The following is a 19890-nucleotide window of genomic DNA, read 5'->3' on the forward strand; positions in this document are numbered from 1 at the left end:
AGATGAGGTACATAATTGAGTGTTAGATTGTAAACTGTTGCGACTCCTCGATTTGATTGTCAGCAGATCGCATGCAGCACAAGAAACTCTCATTTCGACTGCATCCATCCATCGCATTGTTTCCTTTCAAGCGCAGGCACATCTCCATCTCGGCAAAAACGGAGAAGATAATCGACAAGTCCTCTACTATTTATTTATTTCAATCCTCGCCACCTCTTCATTTGAACAAGCTCCTCACTACTCACTTGTGGCTGACTGACGGACAAAGCTTCCGTTTAAAACAGTAGTGAAGAAGCAGGCGATTATTTTCATGATGATGAGGGGCGTTTAAAATGAAAATTCTTATGCAAATGTTGCAATTCACAGTATTATCATTATATTATTATGACAAAGTGCGGACCCATGAAGAAGCTGAATGAATACACAGGCGCACGAAATACATATTTACATACATATATACACGGCTTAATGCACACTTTAATAACTTAACTTAACTTCTTCCCTTTGTATGAATCTAAATGGTATGCATGCATATTTATTATACAGTTTAAAAATTATCCGTATTATGAGAGCGAGCATGCACAGGTTACATAAGTTTGGCAATGCAAGTAGGTATGTATATGCGAAGGTGGGAAGGATGGCAGTTCAGAGGTGGCCAAAATACTGCGGACAAATAGAGTATTTTTTAGCTCCGTTCTTGCCCAGGTTTGGATTTCCGGGGGTGAAAAAGAGTAAAATCGACGTGGAGAAGGTACGTTTCAGTCGTACGAAAATACAGGTTCTGTGCAGAAATTAACTTTTTATCGGTGTCAAAATAATGCATTTTTTTAAATCGTGCAAACAATGTATTTTGACCCTGATAAAAAACTATTTTCTTTAAAAAATCTAAATATTTCCATACGACTGTTGGTTTCTCCACGCAAATTCTCGTCTTTTCGTGGGTATTCCACCCCTGGAAATCTAAACCCTTCGAAGGCCAGAGCTCAAAACACTGTATTTTCCCCACCTCTGGATGAGCACATTAGTCGACACTATTAGTGGGAGAAGAGCTTACTTAATAACAGCAGAAGTCATTTGGAAGTAAAGGGTTACAGGATGATGAGAATGGTTGGTTGTTTGGTTGGTTAGCTGCCAAGCCATGCAGTAGCTAAACACGAGGACAAAATGCTGCATGGCACATACATTCGACTTCTTCTCTTCATGAATATCACACAAGTTTCATTATGGTGTTTATTTATTGCGAATAAAAAGTCGAGTCACCTCCCCGTCCTGCCTCCGCCCGTTCATCGCAGTCGCACCAGCCGGCCGGCCTCCAAAATCCGACCAGACCAACGCATCTTCTTCTTTAGCACGAGTATCTAGAGAGCGTCATTTGGGGCAAAGTAGGAAACCCCGAGGTGGATAAAGACATCATTTTCGCCTCTCTCGCATGTAATAATCTCGTTATTCGGTCTTATTTAAGAAGAAGAGAAAGATGAGATGATGATCATGAAAAGGTTACCATAAGAAAACCAATTCTCTCCAGTTCTCGTATTTTTGTACCCTCACCTCACCTTTCAGCTTATTTATTGGACACACCTTGTTACACACTTTTACTCCCTACATACAAATACATACTTCGTTACACTGTTAAAAATCTGGTAGAGGCAGATACATACATACCTCGTACTGGTATGGATTTGGTAATAATTTGTTTCTCACTGGCAAAATTTCCAGCACCACAACATTACTAAACGGTACTGCTCGTTAATACCACGCCGGTAGCGTCCTCATATGTGCATACATACTCCAGTTGGTAATAATTTTTAATACCAGTTTTCTAAGGGTGTACATACACAACCATCGTCTTAATAGGTACCCTTATTACGTAACTATATCGCATCCCTTTACATAATACATCCCTTTTACACAACATATTTGGAATTTCTGCTCCTTAGAAAGCCTTACATACATACATATTTCACTATTTAAGACTCCTCTTTTTCACTCTCTCACTGACTGGAACAGGGGCGGAATATGTATGTATGTACATACATAATATTGCCTTTATCAAGTAAACTAATCCCAACTTTGTGGTTTTAAGTCTCCTCGTTGCGTTGGTTGGTTAGGTCCGATTAAACCTAGCAAAAGCAGCCCCAATGTGATATGATGATGATGATGTGAGATGCCAGTTTAGTTCCACTACGACTAAACATAACAATCTCATTCACTATCATCTCATGTTCACACTCACTCACTCGCCACTATATATTTCGATATTTTAGTTAGTCGAGCTAGCGAGGTAGCAGAGGAAATTTTGCCTCAGAGTCAAATTGTGTGAGATGGGGTGAGACCGAGTTGCTTGTTGCTTACCAAGTGCAATAAAAATCTGTCAGACAGCAAATTCTGACTTGTTTTTGAGATGCCAATCGTCGTTAAGTGGTGTTTGTAATTGGAATTGTTTTGAGTGGTCGATGATCGAGATTGAGAGTGAGTGCTCGTTATTATATTGTTTGTGTGTGACTATGAAGTTAAAATCATGACAATTGATTGGATTCGCATCATTGGTAAAGTTCTGCTTTTTTCACGCATTCGAAATCGATTTATTTATGGTAGAATTGTCACATTCCCAATAATTCGGTAGACTGAAAAGATGGTAGATCTAAATAATAATTAGAAAAATTGGCCCTTTATATTTTATCCGGCTTGTAAATAGCTACACAATTTGTAATTCTACAAAAAATAGAATCGAGTTACTGTAAAAATTTAAACTTATGTAAAGTAAGAAGTGTTAAATTTCACATTCCCAATAATTCCTTAGATGCATAAATATCATGAACAAATTCCTCTCATCTAACTGGATAATTTTACTCTATGTTTTATCCGGTTTGTAAGTAGCCACACAAACAAACGCACAATTACGATATCTTACACACACAAAATACATAGAACCCATTTACATACTCCATAAACCTAAAATTATGTCAGAATTGTCACACTCCCAATAATTACGTAGGCTCGCAAAAATACCCTGAAAAACTCTCATCTAACTAGTTAAATTTTACACTTTATCCGATTCATAAATAGCTACACAAACGCACAATTGTTACACACAAAATAGAACCCATTTACTCCCAAAACTTTTAAAATAGTAGTTCTGCAACTACTTGATGCCAATTCTAGCTTAAATTTTATTTTACACACACAAGGCTTTAATTTTTTCCCAGTGAAAACTACTCTTGTTAAAGATTATCATCATTTTGTGTCCCATGCGAAACTTATTGTTCTCCAAGTTGAACAAAGCCGAAACCTTTTCTTTTATCTGTCCCCTTTTGTAAGCATTTAGTCATTTTTACTTTTCCGTTCGTGATAGCGAGATATGCATTCAAATACGACCACAAACCCTGCCACACTTTTATTTTCTGTCGGGAACAAATCCATCCATTAGTTGGTGGTGGTGGTGTTTCGGTGGGAAGTGGTTGATTCGGTGATTTGTTGTGGGTCCGGGGGAAAGGAACGCCCGGTTCGGATTCCGCATGAGCGAATCCCTAATCGCATCAGGTTGGTTAAATACTCTCCTAAACATGAAAACACCCGGCCCACTGAAAAAAACAGATGCGACCGACATCATCATCCGCTTATATGCTTACGAGCCGCATGGATCACCACATTTTCTCAAAGCCTTCCGACCCACCTATTAGTTCACAAGTCGCATTTCGCACTGGGACGAGAGAAGGTGAGAGCTCGCGGACAAGAGACGTCGTAATAAAATCATTGTCACCACGGGACGGTGACAATCTTATTACCGAATTTTCATAGACAGGATTTCCATTTTTGAGAGAAAGTGCAGTGCCGGTATCGAAAACTTTGATAACTTTTTCCAGCCAAACTCTTAAAGTGCGATAAGTTTTGAAGTAAAAATTTCTTAAATTGAGATTTTGCACAGATGTGAAGGTGGAATTAATTTCAACCTTTTTACCCACTTTTCCTAGAGCAGAATTTGTATAAGTTCAGTGCCGGTATGGAAAACTTTGATTTGCAAAAATAAAAATTCTCTTGTAAAGTGCAATAAGTTAAAAATTTCTTAAATTGAGATTTTGTCTTTGAGATGCGAAATATTATCTAGTTTCGATTGATCACGAGTACACAAGATTATTGAGACGACTGGTGGTAACGCGACATCCAAATATTTCATACATACGTATGTGTCCCCATCCATCCATACAAATCTACTTATGGAATCTCAAATTGACATTGAGCTGCTTAAATAGATATCTAGAAGCGATAATTTAACAAATAGTCCTCCTTAAGCATAAGTTGAGAGCATGGCAGTATGGCAGGAGGAAGTGATCCGTCTCTCATGTATCAGAATATAACGTCGTGGGTGTAGCACATCTCTTCTGACCATGATAGACTTTCTTCTCATAAATATCCATGCATGTTATTGATACAGAATTTATTGTCTCAGGCCAAGTCGTCCAACATTCTTCACTTCATCAGACAAATACCACGATGAACTCAATCACATAGCGATTAATGAAGACCAACCATGAGCTCGCACAAAGTAGAACGTCCTCCCATACCAACAATTACTATCAATTTCTTCTCAATTTCTCTCAATCATCCATCCTCGTCTCCTGTAAATTCGGATTTCGGACTGAAAGAAGGGAACAGTAATAATTCCAAAATCTTAAACTCGCATCATTTCGCAGAGGCAAACTATGCCATAAATAAACCCACGCTGTAAAACGGCCCAAAGTGGTCAATACCTAAATAAAAACCGTGTTAATTAGTAAAAAAAAAAGTTCACATATTCCTCTTCTAAATATCAAGTTCTTCATCAATTTAAGGGATTTCAGACCAAAAAGCAGGGAACAATAATAATGTCACAATTTTAAACTCGCATCATTTCGTTCAAGAGGAAACTGCGTGACATGCCATAAAACGGCCCAAAGTGGTTCGTAATAAACCGTGTTAATTAGTACAAAAAGTTTATGTGCAGTGTGGAGTACTCATTGTTTCCGTGTTTAATTGTTGGTGGTGAGTTGTCAATCAGAATTCGTGACGATTAGGATGGATCACCAGCCTCGCCACCCCCACGCGCCACGCTCCTCCCACCAACAACAAAGCCCTTCTTCAGGTTCTCCCTCCTCGCTCGGAATGACGGGTGACTTCAGGGAGGACTACGTTCGACTACTGGCCTTCGGCTTTGGTAAGGACATACTCCTATTTTTTTTTTAATAAACTGTTTTCAGCTTCATTTCGATACACCAATAAAATGATACAATTACTTAAATTTAACCTTTTTAAGAAGAATGGAAATAGAAATATATAAAAACATTTCCAAAGATAATTTAGAAAATTTTAAGGTAATTTAATAAACTCCGAATTTCATTATTTTAAAATGATGGAGATTCTACATACATCCAAATGGTATTCATACATGTAAATATTTCAAAATTCTGTCCTCAGCACATTCATATTTTTTTAAAACAAACTGCGAATCTCATTGTTTCAAAATGATACACATACATATGTACATACAAATGGAAATATTTGAAGAAAATGCTGTCGGCAGCAGATTCTTCATCGTCTCATTCCGTAACCGCAATTAAATTAAAGTTAAATGAGATGATGTGAAATTAAAATGAGCAATGGTATGCAAAAGGCATTGTAAAAATAGAGTGTTTTAACCTCCGTTCTACCCAGGGATTGGATTTTTTCGGGGCTGTTACACCCACAAAAAGACCAGAATCCACGTGGAAATTATAAAAGTCATTCGAAAATATAGATTTTGTGAGGTTTAACTCTGTGGTTTATCGCTGCCAAAATACATTGTTTTCGTGATTTAAAAAAAGCATTTTGACAACGATAAAAAGTCAATTTCTTCAAGAAACCTGTATTTTCGATTAACTTTTACCTTCTCCACGTAGATTTTCGTCTTTTTGTGGGTGTAACAGCCCCGGAAATCTAAATCCTGTGAAGAATGGGACACAAACCTACTGCATTTTAACAAAGAATTTAACCCCGTCTGAAAAGGAAACATGATACTCTTAAAAAAGTTAACCGTTCTGCATAGTGTCCATAATAATCCTCTCCTTTTAATCAGGTTGCTTTCTTCTCCCTCATTAAAAAAAATACCTCTCTCGTCTTGTTTAAGTTTAACTGGGCAATAACCATTAATTTTTTGCCGAATGGAATGAGAAGATGATCAGTATTGTCACAAAATTATGTTCCGAAATTAAAAATTCGTCAGGGTCACGCTGTAAAGAATCCGATTCGACGTGGTCACGCATACTCGATCTCATTTCACCAACCAGCAGATGAGCCCAGGCTAATCGACACCACGGAAATTTACGGGTTGTCAAATTCAACCAGATTCACAGGCACTCAGTCACTCGGCGTAATGGTCTTGTATAACAAGATGTCAAGTTTATTACCATATTAAAACTTGTTGATTTCATTCCTAAATAAATAATAGGCATCCGTTGAAAACATTACAAATTATTGTAATGAAGGATCCCTCATTAATTGTATGCGAGTTTGGAATTTTATGGAATCAAAAAAAATACATTCTAGAAAAGGAGGTCTCCCAGCGTATGCTCTTCGATTTTGAGCAAATTAGGGTGAATCGATCCCGAATTTAATTAGTAACAAATTTGGAAAAAGACATGATTTTACAATGCGTACGTTTGGCAGAGATATTTGCATCCGCAGAGGAGAAAATGGGTTCTAAGATTTTACATTTTCCAAATTTACTGCACATATTCTCCTATTCGGATGCAAATATTTCTGCCAAACGTGCCCATTAGGAGATCGTGTCTATTGCAAATTTCATCCTAATTAAATTTGTCATCAATTGACACTAATTTGGGTTTTCAAGATCTGTAAGCATACACTGGGAGACCTCCATTCTACGTAAATACAAATCCTACTCCTTTTCTCATGTCACGCTTGCAAGTCTCAATTGAGTAACTGGATTGAATTGCATCAAGGAACTAGACAAGTATAAAAACGATTTTGCATGCTATTTGTCTCAATTCGTTTCGACATCTAAACTCCCAAATGATTTGTGTATGTAATGTGCAAAACTTTGTCTAAATCGATTTACTTCACATTCAACAAACCCGTCAGGACATTTACATTTCTTAAATAATTCATCTCGCTGCGTCTCTTCATTTGTGACCTGAAATAATTTAATTCCTAAAAAATCACATATTTCATTCATTTCACCACCTGAGACCCGGTCAAGTTGAAAAGACTTTCCGAAATTTTATGTTCCCCGTAATGCGTTGCGCTCTTATGTACCACCAAGTTAAAACTGGAGCCAGACGGGTTATTAAAATTAAAAATAAGCTCTTAAAATTACACTTTCTGCTCCAACATTAAAATTAACGACTTATTATTCAAATCCTGTAAATTACTGTGGAACAATCTCATGCAAAGTTAGCTTTGACCGAGTGTGATTTGATCCGATATCCAATGTTTGTTTTCTGTTAAAGAACGCGGAAAAAAAGTGTCAATTTTATCCACATTCATGTTTACGCGTTTTTTCTTGCGGCTGTGCACCAGTGGTCGCGGTGGAAGTTGGGGGACATTATAAATGTGGTACACTCAAAATAAAGTAGTAATGAATCATTACCATGCGGAATGACTATGTGGCTCTACCACGTCGGTTACGATTTGTCGTAGAAATGGTAATAATAAGTTCAGGAAATTCAAATTTAATACATAATGGTATTCACTTCCTTAAAGTTTGAGTTAGGGAACAGTCTGGGCATCCTAGTGAGCGAGTTGACTTTTTCTCCTCGCCACTTACCAGTAATGTAAATGATTTTTGTCACTAAGACTTCTAATTTGCAGCTAATACAAAATCGATTGATTTCGTTTTGGTGGCAATAAATTCCCAAGTTTGTGCTTTACAATTGCCATGTTGCATAAATTCCATAATAAATCTCGGTGAAAAGTATTGGACTGAAACATGATATGAGTCCATGTTTCAGTTCAATACTTTTCTCTGAGATTTATTATGGAATTTATGCAACATGGCAACTGTAAAGCACAAACTTGGGAATTTATTGCCACCAAAACGAAATCAATCCATTTTGTATTAGCTGCAAATTAGAAGTTTTAGTCGAATTTTTTCTCCTTTTCTGGTTCGCGATGCCCCGTTTGGAGAGTGGGAACGGTGACTCTCAAAACCCAAAGCAACTTTTTACATGCAACTGCCTGCATTGTTTACATGAAAATCAGCTGCTCTCTTCGCCCCGCCCCCCTCCATAGAAAATAAAGTCTCTCGGCACACAAGGAGACGCAACCGTCGTCTCTGTCTTTTAGTTATGAGATTTTTTCAACGTATATGCATTCTTAATATTTGGTAATGAATTTGAATTTCCCTGAAATTATTATTACCATTTCTACTACAAATCGTAACCGATGTGGTAGAGCCAAATAGTCATTCCGCATGGTAATGATTCATTACTACCTTATTTTGAGTGTATAGAAGGAGAAGGGACTTATCGACATGGGCAAGACACGATTCTGCTTAAATTCTGGTCCCCTTGCTTCCGCCGCCAATGCTGTGCATCAGGAATGAGCAATAACAATAATGAAATGAAATGGCTGGTCAAAAATAAGTAGGTTCATAAAAATTAATTATTACGATGGAGTATCATATTTATAACATCATCACACCACACGAACATCAAACTGAGCAGTTAAATTTAATCTTTATGTCAGGATTGCTAATACAAAAACATGCATAATTGATAACGTGTTAATCACTTCTTCTGTTAATCAAACTTTGTGGAGGGGTTATTAATATTAAATAATTTGTGTTTCAAAAATTGCAACAAAAATTTGATCGAAATTAACTAATTATTCTAAAAATTTTAAATGTTGGTTTTTACTAGAATAGAACGTAAAATGTGAATTTTTATAATAAAGCATTATTTAGCTTTGATATAATTCTTGAAACAATTTTTGAAATAGAAATTGTACATGCAAACTTCTAAAAGTATGCTCTCTTTCAAATCATAAATGTAAAGATTTCCAGGAACATTCATTTAAGAGAATTTTTCTTAGGTCGTCCCAACCTAAAGGATTTAATGATCTAGAAAATTACATTGTAATTCAATATTTGTTACAAAATTTGTACCGTCGTCCAAGTTATGCGATTTATTTTTATTCAAAATTCGTTTCCAAAAATTTGCACCTGTTAAAAAACTAGTTGTTTAAAATTGCAGATGCAAACTTCTAAAATTATCCTCTCTTTCAAATCACAAATATAAAGATTTCCGGGAACATTCATTTACCAGAATTTTTCTCAACTTGCCTATTTTTTTATACTTCCTACATTACAGAGCTTACAAGTTTCCATGGCCATAATTTTTCCGCATTTTTACCTACTTTCCAATAACTTTGCATACATTTATATCGGCTCAATTAGATTGAAATTACAGGCGGCAGGAAATGACGTATTTTTTCTCTCCACAAATTGAACAAAGTTCCAAAGGCCGGCTGGTCATTTTGTGTAAATGGAGGAGAGAAACAAGTTTTGTTAAATTAACTGGATGATGTCTATTTATTTATTTACTGCGCCCTCCACCCAAACATAATAATACGTACTCCGTAGCATTACTTATTTCGAGTTTATCCAAGCAAACGTGCTGATGCATCCATCCATCTCATCAAATCAGAATCAAAGTCATTAAAAAGATAATGAAAACGGATCCTCTCTCTTTATCCCGACCGAGTGAGGAATGGGAAGAAAGGTGGAAAAAATCAATGCTGCTTTGTGCTCAAGTCGAGGTGCGATTAATAATACGAGTTGATTGGATATTATCATCTCAGCTCCTGCTCCTTGGATCAACTCAATGTTGATAAAGTAGTGAAAATAATGTAATAATCAGGAGAAGAAGAAGACGTATGTGCATACGTAACACATTGATTGAAGGGATGATCAGAGGGCGGATATGTATTTTTTTTTCATTTGATGACCACCGACGGTTAAACTTTGTGGATGTGTTCCCTAACTCAAATAGATCGAAAACATTTCTAAATATTTTTTACATATTGTCAATATTTCTAGGTTTTCTGACATACATATTTATCAATATTTCCGTCATTCTTTAAAAAATACGCACATCTTTTGCGTATGTAAGTACTTTTTCAAATATTTGGTAAGGATTTCAACGATGTGAGACGAAAGTTTTGTAGTGAAAGTTATTGGATCATAAATAATCAAGAGATTCTAAATATTCTAAAATTCAAATTTGTGAAAATTCGTATTTTCACGTTTTTTCGTAAATATTTTGGCAAAATGTAAAATACATATTTCAGCGATTTCTCCTAAATACTAAATTCCAGTGAGTTGTCATAATATTTTGTATAAATACATATCCACCCCCTGGTACAGAAACATGCTCTTGTCTTTGTTCTCCCCAAACAACCAAAAGGCTCATCTTCTTATGTTAGTTATTCTAGATTTAATGATTTAAACAGTTTAATCAGGGTCCATTCCACCACCACAAAACCTTGCTTAAAACATTTTTATAACTATTTCGCTTCCAATTACAATTTAATAAAAAGTCAATTTTCATAAATTGTCCATTCCAAGGAACGTGCCTGCCATTTACCTAAAAAGAAAGAAAAAAAAACTCAAATTTGTAAATATGTACAGCAATGAAATTACATTTATTTACAAGGCTTCATCATCACCACTGAAAGGATTGAGTTGTTTGCAAAGCATGGAAAACTGTCAGGCTGAAAGGACGCCAGCACACACATGACACCAACCAAACCTCTGACTGACACACTCTCAACTTTCTGTCGACATGAAGAAGTGACATGACACGGCACCAGTCGCTCTGCTCACATCGTGCATATTGCAGAGGCGATGACGTGAAGGGTGTTGTTGACATTTACAGATTTAAAATTTAAACCATGTGCCCAGTCCAGCCAGCGCTCGCTCACTGACTGAATGAAGGGAATGTTTGTATTGTAAATTGTTCTGGAATTCTTGTAATCCTTCCTTGTCGGATGTCCACAAGTCCACGCGGACGGAGCTGGGGGACGGAGAACAATGAGGGGTGTGCGTTTATGTAGGCGGTTGTACATACATATGTAGCTTACAATTGAGGTCTCTCATTGTATGCGATCCGATTTTGAGCAAAATAGTGTTAATTGGGGACAAATTTCATCAAATTTGATAAGGATGAAATTTGGGAAAGACACGATCTCCCAATGGGAGAGATATTTGCGTTTGGCAGAGATATTTGCATCCGAAGAGGAGAAAACGCACAGTAAATTTGAAAAGTGTAAAGTTTGTCAACTTTAGGACGGATTTTCTCCTCTTCGGATCCAAATATTTTCGCCAAACGTGCCTATTTAGAGATCGTGTCTTCCGCAAATTTAATGCGAAGTAAATTTGCGACCAATTCAAACTAATTTGTTCAAAATCTGAGAGCATACGCTGGGAGACCTCCATCGCAAATTTACTGCCCGTTTTCTCCTCGTTGAATGCAAATATCTCTGCCAAACGTGCCCATTCGGAGATCGCATCTTTCGCAAATTTCATCCTAATTAAATTTGCCATCTATTTCCACTAATTTGCCCAAAATGGGATCGCATCCGCTGGGAGACCTCCATCATAAATTTCCGAAAATTATTCCAACAATTATTATTATTTCTTCCCCTTCTTACTTAAAAAACCCCGTTTTTTACCCTGCCATGTTTTTGGACCGAAATCAATTCATCCTTGTCTTTTCTTTCTCTCCGTGCATCCTCCTCCCAAAAAGTTATCTTTCTTGGCATTTTGACACGAGGAAAAAAGTCAAGTTTCAAGTTCGTGACTTTTCCCCACTTTTTTCTCAAGATGATGATAAGACACGCGCATTATTAATCTCCCTTCGGCATGTGAAATGTATGAACGTATTTATGGGCGCTTGAGTATATTTAAGTGAGTAAAGAAACTCTTTAAATATTTACTCTTCCTCGCGTTATCTTCGTGTTTACCATGTTTATGTATTTACAAACATTTGAGCACTTACTTATTTACAAGGAACCGTTACGCGGACATAAGTTGTAAATTATCCTCGGCTCCAACTATGTACATATTCTCTATTTACCAGTTTGTGTCGATTCCTCCGAAATGCTAATTAATGTAAATTGGTTCGTAATGGTGAGATGCCAAACGAAACGAAACTACATTTTAATTTCTCATGGAGCCGAGCAAGAAGATGATGAGGATGAGGATGAGCAGAGGGCGGATATGTATTTATTTTTACATTTTTAATTGATGAGGACCGACGCTTAAACTTACAATGGAACCTCTTTTCAAGCTACACCGGGATCGACTAGCGAGTTATATCAAAAAATCAAGCCAAAAATTAGGAGTCACGTGACACTTCTCTTTCCGTTGAATGGCCCCTTCCAAGTAAAATATTGGCGGTTAAGTTCAATTTTTGAGCAAATTTTCTCTTGCGTTTTCCTCCACAGGGCGAAAACAAAGGCGCTCGAGTGAACTTTGACCTCCAATATTTTTCTTCAAAAGGGTCATTCAACGGAAAGAGAAGTGTCACCTGACTCCTAATTTTTGGCTTGATTTTTTGACATAACTCGCTAGTCAATCCCGGTGTAGCTTGAAAAAAGGTTCCATTGTTAGTAGATATATTACAAAAAAAATTCATTACAAAATATTACACGATAGATTACAAAATATTTCTTGGTTTTCAGAATTTATTCCGCTACATTTTAAAAATACGTAAATCTATTACATTTTTTTTCAAAAAATGCACACCTTTTGTAAATATTTCAACGATGTGGTACGAAGTTTTTCAGCTCAAAGAAATCCGACCACAAAAATCCAGAACATTAACTTTTTCAATTTTGTGAAAATCCTTATTTTTTATTTTGCTTATATATTCATGTCGTAAATATTTCGCGTTTTTTCCTAAACATTAAATACATATTTCCTTTTTTAGTAAATAAATATCCGCCCTCTGATGATAGAATAAAGCCGACAATAAGACGAGCAATCCTTTGGTATTGACATGACGGGCGGACAGGGGAAAGAGAGTTGAATAGAAATTTTAATAAAATTACAAAAGATTTAAAATTGTAATGTCGTCTCCGTCGGAATGATCAAGAAGAGCGACGCCGGCTTTTTTTAACCCCAACAAATTCTAAAAGTGGTGTACATGCAGATTAAAAGTGTGCTACCGACGATAATATGTGCGTATCCGTAGCGTACGGTTTACTATTTAGATTTTAGTTAAAAGAGAAATCATCCCATTTTGTATGCCAAGTTGGCATTGCCAACAGAATATATGAATGCACGTGTACATAAACATGTTTGTAAACTTTGTAAAATCAGTACAAACTGTACAATTTTGATGGATCGTGAGGGTCTCTATTAAAAAAAACTTGTCGCAAAATTTTCCAAACTTTACAAACACTAAATTTATGTAGTTCAAACTTGTACTATGTACATATAAAATTATCAAAAGATTTTTATTTTGAAAAGTGAGCAAATTATGACTGCATAAAAATGCGTAAACTTTGCAGAGTGAAAGAAACTGAAATTCGGAGCATTCAGTTAGAGTTTAAGTCCTTCTACTTACTCCCTAATACTCCTGTCAGCAGGAGAAGGAGGGTGAAAATGAGAAATGGCCAAAAAGCCCTCACATCCTAGCAGGGGTGACAATGCCATAATTACTAGATGACTACATCCATCCATACGTATCCATAGGACGGATGAGAAAAGGGGACGACGGCGGATGTTAGCCGGGGTAATAATGAGTTTTGCAAATTAAGGGTTCCACATCCCCACCACGAACATAATGGCTGTTTCACCACCACCACCGCCGCAAAACCCAACCACAAACATCCACCTCTCTCTCCGTAATAACAAAACAAGGCCGGGAACGAATTAACTTTAATCCGAACGAGCCGATGAATTGTAATTATAAGGTTGTCTTACACATACACCACACAGTTGACGCTGGTCCTTGTTGTTCATAATAACCCTTCGCCAAAGGAGTTAAATTGCCGACATTTCCAATGATTTGTGAGGTTACTCGATCCAGGTGGGTGCTCACTCACTCGCCGTGAATTTGCCCAGCCAGGAGAGAAATTATTTACAAGGAATAATAATAATAAAATGAATGAATGGGGTGTGTATTTAAGTGGGTAAATAAATACATAATGGATGCGTGATTATAAGAAAGTTCGTATGTACATACCTTTCTCCTCACCAGTGAACGATTAAATATTGCGTATTTGCGCCGACATTTCTAATTTGTCGTGCCGTGTCAAATTCTAGAGAACGTCCTAAGAGTGAGAAAGAGGTATCTACACTCAAAACAAGGTAGTAATGAATCATTACCATGCGGAATGACTATGTGGCTCTACCACGTCAGTTACGATTGGTCGTAGAAATGGTAATAATAATTTCAGGGAAATTCAAATTCATTACCAAATATTAAGGAAGTGAATACCATTACGTATTAAATTTGAATTTCCCTGAAATTATTAATACCATTTCTACGACAAATCGTAACCGACGTGGTAGAGACACATAGTCATTCCGCATGGTAATGATTCATTACTACCTTATTTTGAGGGTACTGTAAAATTTACAGCGTAGCGTAAATCGGTATTTACAGACAAAAGCAATCATTTCGTCAGGTACTTTAAGTTAATTAATCAGATGATGATGAGGTGGAGGGAGGGAGAGATTGCTTAATATTCTCGGTATTGCCGATATTTATGTATTGTTGATGACTCAATTTTCGCATTCCACATTCGTTGTGGTGGGTCTTCTTGTGGTACCTCGCATTCTGCAAAATAATATCTTAATCAGAAACGAGTTAAGTTATTATGCGATGAGATCTTGTAATTATGAATTTTCGCCGATTTCTACCCAAATCTCATTACTTATTACGACAATTTGACTTCATACACAACTTGGCTCCTTAAATCTCATCATTACTTATGACAATTTGACCCATGCGATGCTTTCATATAGTTGTTTTCTCGTCTCCTCAATAATAATGAAGACATTACTCCACAAGACGAGTGAATTTGGCGTTTTCCCATATTTTCCGAAACATGATGGAGTATGGGTATGTGTCATGCGGGGTAATAACAGGTTGGAGGCCAGATTAGAGGGAAGGTAACCACCAAGGAGCACGAAATGTGAGTTCCGATTACACCACCGGATTACCAGCATTACCACCAACAACTAACCCTCGTCGTTTAACTACGTGGGTAAAACATGGCTTATGGACTTGCTCATATCTGATCTGACATGCTGCGGTGAGTGAGGTTTATGTAATGGCGGTGGCAATAATGGTCCAATACCTAATTTACTCTTCTCCTACCTACTAGTAGCACATTCGTATTCGTTCGTGGAGGACGACAACCAATAAATAAAGTGGTGGTCGAGGTTGCATGGCACTCATTTTTTAATACCGCACTGGCACCGGACAGGGTTGGACACTTATTATTTATGGCATTACTTTACACCCGCAACGTGGCATGCTGTACAGATCTTGGGGCTTATATAGCTGGGCAAGTAAATTGTGGACAACTTGCCACCTTCAACCGTCAATGTAAATATTTATGCGATGAATTGCATGGGAAGACACTTGAATAAAGGTTACACAATATGAGGAAATCAGATTAAACCAAAATTGGTGAAAAACTGTAGAAAAGAAGTGGAAAATTGTGTCTCATTTGTACAATAGGCAGTAAGTTGACTAATGGAATGGCGTTGAGTTTTTTAAGCCAGATTTGACGATTTACAATTTTTCTGAAGGCTTTTTAACCTCAAGATCTCCTCCTTCAAAAAATGTCAAAATCTGGGGTGTATGTACATATATATCTCAAAAATTTGCAACTCTCTGCTCTACAATTTTGTCGTCCAGAATTTTAAAATAAGTTCCCAGAGCCGAGAAAAAAATGAGTAGAAATGTGCTGATTTTAGCAATGAGTCATCCAATCCTACGTTAACCTGCTCAGCTAAAAATCACGAATCCTGTAAAATCCACGAACCAACCAAGAAACCGGAACGAACGGATTTTCTCGTCTCTCTCTCTCCTGAAATTTATTAGTGTCACTTTGTTTTTGTTTTCACACATCTTAACTCTTTTCTCAGGATAATGGATGACGCGATAAAGTTGTCTTTGCCAAGTGGTTTACTTGCTGCATTGTGCGAGGCCTGCTATTTTTTGGTAATAAAATAATGATGACGTGAAATATGTCGGTTTCCTTTCTCAACGAAACGACTTAAATGTGCTCACCAACAATGGGAGAAAACCTGCAAACTCGTAATTTTTTCTTAACCAAAGTGACAACCCCGTCTAATAAATTATCCCAAGTTTTCCACATTTTCCGTAAAAATTTCCATTTGATACGACAAGCTCTAATGCGTTATTCAATTAGCACATTAATTAACTAACGCGTTTTTATTTAATTTGATAACTCCATTTAAATAAAAAATGATGTTTTTTCTTGGAATCATTCCATTGCGGAAAGGTCTTCTATCCATTTTAATTAGCTCAAATTAAGTGGCGTCAGCCGCTTATTGTGACCGTTTTGTCCGTCCATCTGTCCGGCTGTGGGCAGGATATCTCCAGAACGCGTCAACATAATCAAACGCCGTTTTCGCCATTGTGCTTCTAATTTTTAGTTCTCGGTCGACTTCGAAAATCTAGTCCGTGCAGTCAAGGTCAAAGTGACCCTGGGGTCAAGCGCCAAGTTGGACCTTAATTTTCATATGGGGCCTCATTTTAAAGGAAATTTCACCGTGAAATCAACGCCGTCAATATTTTTGACCCTGCGAGAGGTCAAAGGGTTAAATCACACTATTTTTATGTACAATGACGCCACTTTGTTATGTCCGTTTTACCCCGTTTATTTTCGATGGTAGCAGAGAACAGATGCTATTTAGGTGAGAAAGATAACCGTAATTTATTTACCGTCCAATTTCCTTCCTTCTCCTTCCCAATTCCATGCAACTAGTTAATAAGAGACCAAGTTGGCTGGACAGGGGGGTTCATTGTAAGTAAGAAAACCGATGCCAATTCAATTGATCCGTCAAGTCAGTCAGTCAGCTCCTCGAGTGCTTGGTGTGGCTCCTCCACTTTTCATCAAATAATAACCTTTTCTTAAGAGCAACCAACAATTCCCCAATCCAGCCATTAAATAAATGGGAAAGGAAACATTTCAATTTCGTATTTAGCTCATGCCGAGCTCGTTTTCCGTTCCAACGAACCAGGGTGGCTGAAGGAGGCTCAGAAATCTTGGCGCCCTTCCCATCCCCATAATTGATCTTGAACCCTGCATGGGACCTTCGTTAACCGACCCGTAATTTAAGGGTAGCACAGGGACTTCTTCTTGCCAGATTGGATTTGAGTCCAAGTCCTCTCCCCTTGGCTTCTCGAATATGAGCCGTCATTTAAAAAGAGAGAGATCACTTTAATGATTTCCTCGTAAATTATAGCCTCCACTTTTCCCCTGTAACTGAAACTTTGCAGCTGCAGCCTACTGGCCAAAGCGAGTCGTCGTTCGTATCATCTCCCATCAACAAGAAAGAAGGAGAAGAAAAGAAAGGAGTCAAAAGATTGGTATCTTGTTGAGCCTACAAGTTGCCGTTCATTCCACGACCAAAAAGGCGTCAAAAGCGAGGTTACCAATATGACTCCAGAAGTGTAAACTCGTCCGGCCAGGTGTCGTCGGGTCGTGTCTTTCATCTCAAACACTCTTCTTCCACAAAAATCTGCTCCTCCGTCCGACCAGTGACCGCGGAAGCTGAGGGGACATCGGGGGATATTAACACTGCCGGATAGAGGGGTTTGTATAGCATGGGCAAATGATGGGGACATCGATTAACCGTGGGGACACTGTTCCCACACTTCCGCGGCCACTGTTCCCACAATTCTTCTTCCACTATTACCACTGCATTTCCGATAACTGTACTCTACTCACTTCATTCATTTCCTTAACACGATTTCGAACCGTACGGAAATATTGGCAATTGCTTAAGAACCTGTGACGGAACTAATTTTCGCCCCGGGACGACCAACCAACCTGGACAAGAAAACAATAAATGAATTGAGTTGTTGTTCTTGGTCTGGTCTTCGTAAGAAGGCGATGATTCAATAATGATGATGATGATCCCCAAAAATGTGGGTTGGGCAGAGAGGATGATTCTCGTCCGCAAGTGTCAGTTGGCTGGTTGCTCCGCGTGGTCTGGTGTAGAGGAGAGTAATCAGTGATTAGACAAAAGAATTCTCCTCGGTAATCAGATTAAATGGTTCCACTCAGCTTGTGGACTTGTCTGCTAATGATTTTTAATTGGCCCACGCTTAAAGCAAGGCAATAATAACGCGGAATGGAACGATTGCTTGGCTCTATAATTTCGTGTCCCTTCCAGCAGTCGAGATGGTAATAATGTGATGAATTTAGATAATTGAGCAGAATGGTGTCAATCCAATAGGTATGAACGTAACGCAGGGTGGAATTCAGAGGCCAGTGCGTTCTCGATGGAAATTATGAAAAAATTGGGTTTAAAAAATACAAAACTTTTCGAAATTTCGATTTTGGGCAAGTATATCAGTACTTATTGACCGCATGGGTTTTACAGAATTAGGTAAAAATGTGATGAATTGAGGTAATTGAGCGGAATCCAGGTTTGTAAATATCTTCTACGCTACGCCACGTGGAATTCATAGGCCAGGTGATTGAAATTGTTAGGAAATTGCGTTTTAAAACCACAAAACTTTTCGAAATTTCGATCCCTGTCTGTCATTCCTTCCTTACTGATCGCACCCAGCCGTGTTTTTACACAATTATGAAGTAGAAGTTAGTTAACCCCGACAGTCGTCAAGCCGAGATCACGTTTGACGTGGAAAAGTGAGACATGAGCCAAAGTGCCGAGTCAAGTAGGTAACGAGAGGAGAGGGCTGGAATTTCCTCGGTACGAAAAATGGGACGGGTGTTTGGTTCTGGTTGTAATTTCACCAATTCGTTCCATCCAATGAGCGGAGGGTGGATGAGGCTGATGGATTTGCGTAAAGTAAAGACCTTCTTGTCCACCATGCCAAAATGTCAAGTCAACAAACACGTCTCGTTTGTCGATGAGAAAACAGTGAATTATGGAAGATTTCTCTGCTATCCATGATGCACACATTAGTTGAATAATGACACCCTGCATTTGCCTCTTCTTCTCCTTGTCAATTAACGCAAGCAAAATTAATATTCAGAAATATATCAAGTATTTCTCAGTATTCACATGATGACATCATGACTGATGCAATTCTCACAGGCAGGATTGGGAGATTAGTGTTTCGTTTTTCTTGTGGATTTGCTACATTTCTTGCACTGCAAAGCCAGAAACGCAAGAAATGCGAAGTGCAAGAAGTTGCAAGAAATGTGCGCCATGTAGCGACGCGCCGTATATAGCGGCGGGGCGTCATTTCTTGCGCCGTGCATTTCTTGCAGGTCAAAATAGCTGCAAGAAACCACTTTCTTGCAAGTCGTTACATCCACCCATTGGCCGCGGATGCCGTGGGGACATTAACATTGTAAGATAGGGGAGGGGGGAGGTGGGTTATCAAACATGGGACGATGATGGGACATCGAACAACCGTGGGGACATTTCCCCTCTGTCCACACCCACGCTTCCGTGGCCACTGCATCCACCCGAAACACAGGGATATGTACACACATCTTTACAAGATTGAGTTGTTGGCCATGATTTAAGCACCATTTTCACAACAATCCCTAAGCATTTCTCCATCTTCATTTCATCATCATCCCCTCCGCCTTGCTTGTGTCTTGTTAACAATTCTGTCCAAGGAATAATTTTACGAGCCGACTCGGTCATAAAGTTAGGATGTGAAATAA

General features: G+C 38.0%; 1 protein-coding gene across 1 annotated transcript in view; it reads left to right on the plus strand.

Moving 5' to 3' along the window:
• The first annotated feature begins 2304 nt into the window (after positions 1 to 2304).
• Positions 2305 to 19890, plus strand: part of LOC110856078 (transcriptional activator GLI3) — an 87801-nt gene continuing 70215 nt past the window's right edge. The window contains exons 1-2 of the mRNA XM_022104520.2: positions 2305 to 2546; positions 4448 to 5191. Of these exons, the coding sequence (XP_021960212.2) occupies positions 5053 to 5191 (139 nt within the window). The 5' untranslated portion in view covers positions 2305 to 2546; positions 4448 to 5052. The remainder of the gene's footprint in view (positions 2547 to 4447; positions 5192 to 19890) is intronic.

This window comes from Folsomia candida, unplaced genomic scaffold (genome assembly GCF_002217175.1).
Source record: "Folsomia candida strain VU population unplaced genomic scaffold, ASM221717v1 Fcan01_Sc014, whole genome shotgun sequence".
In the NCBI taxonomy this organism is placed as follows: Eukaryota; Metazoa; Arthropoda; class Collembola; order Entomobryomorpha; family Isotomidae; genus Folsomia; species Folsomia candida.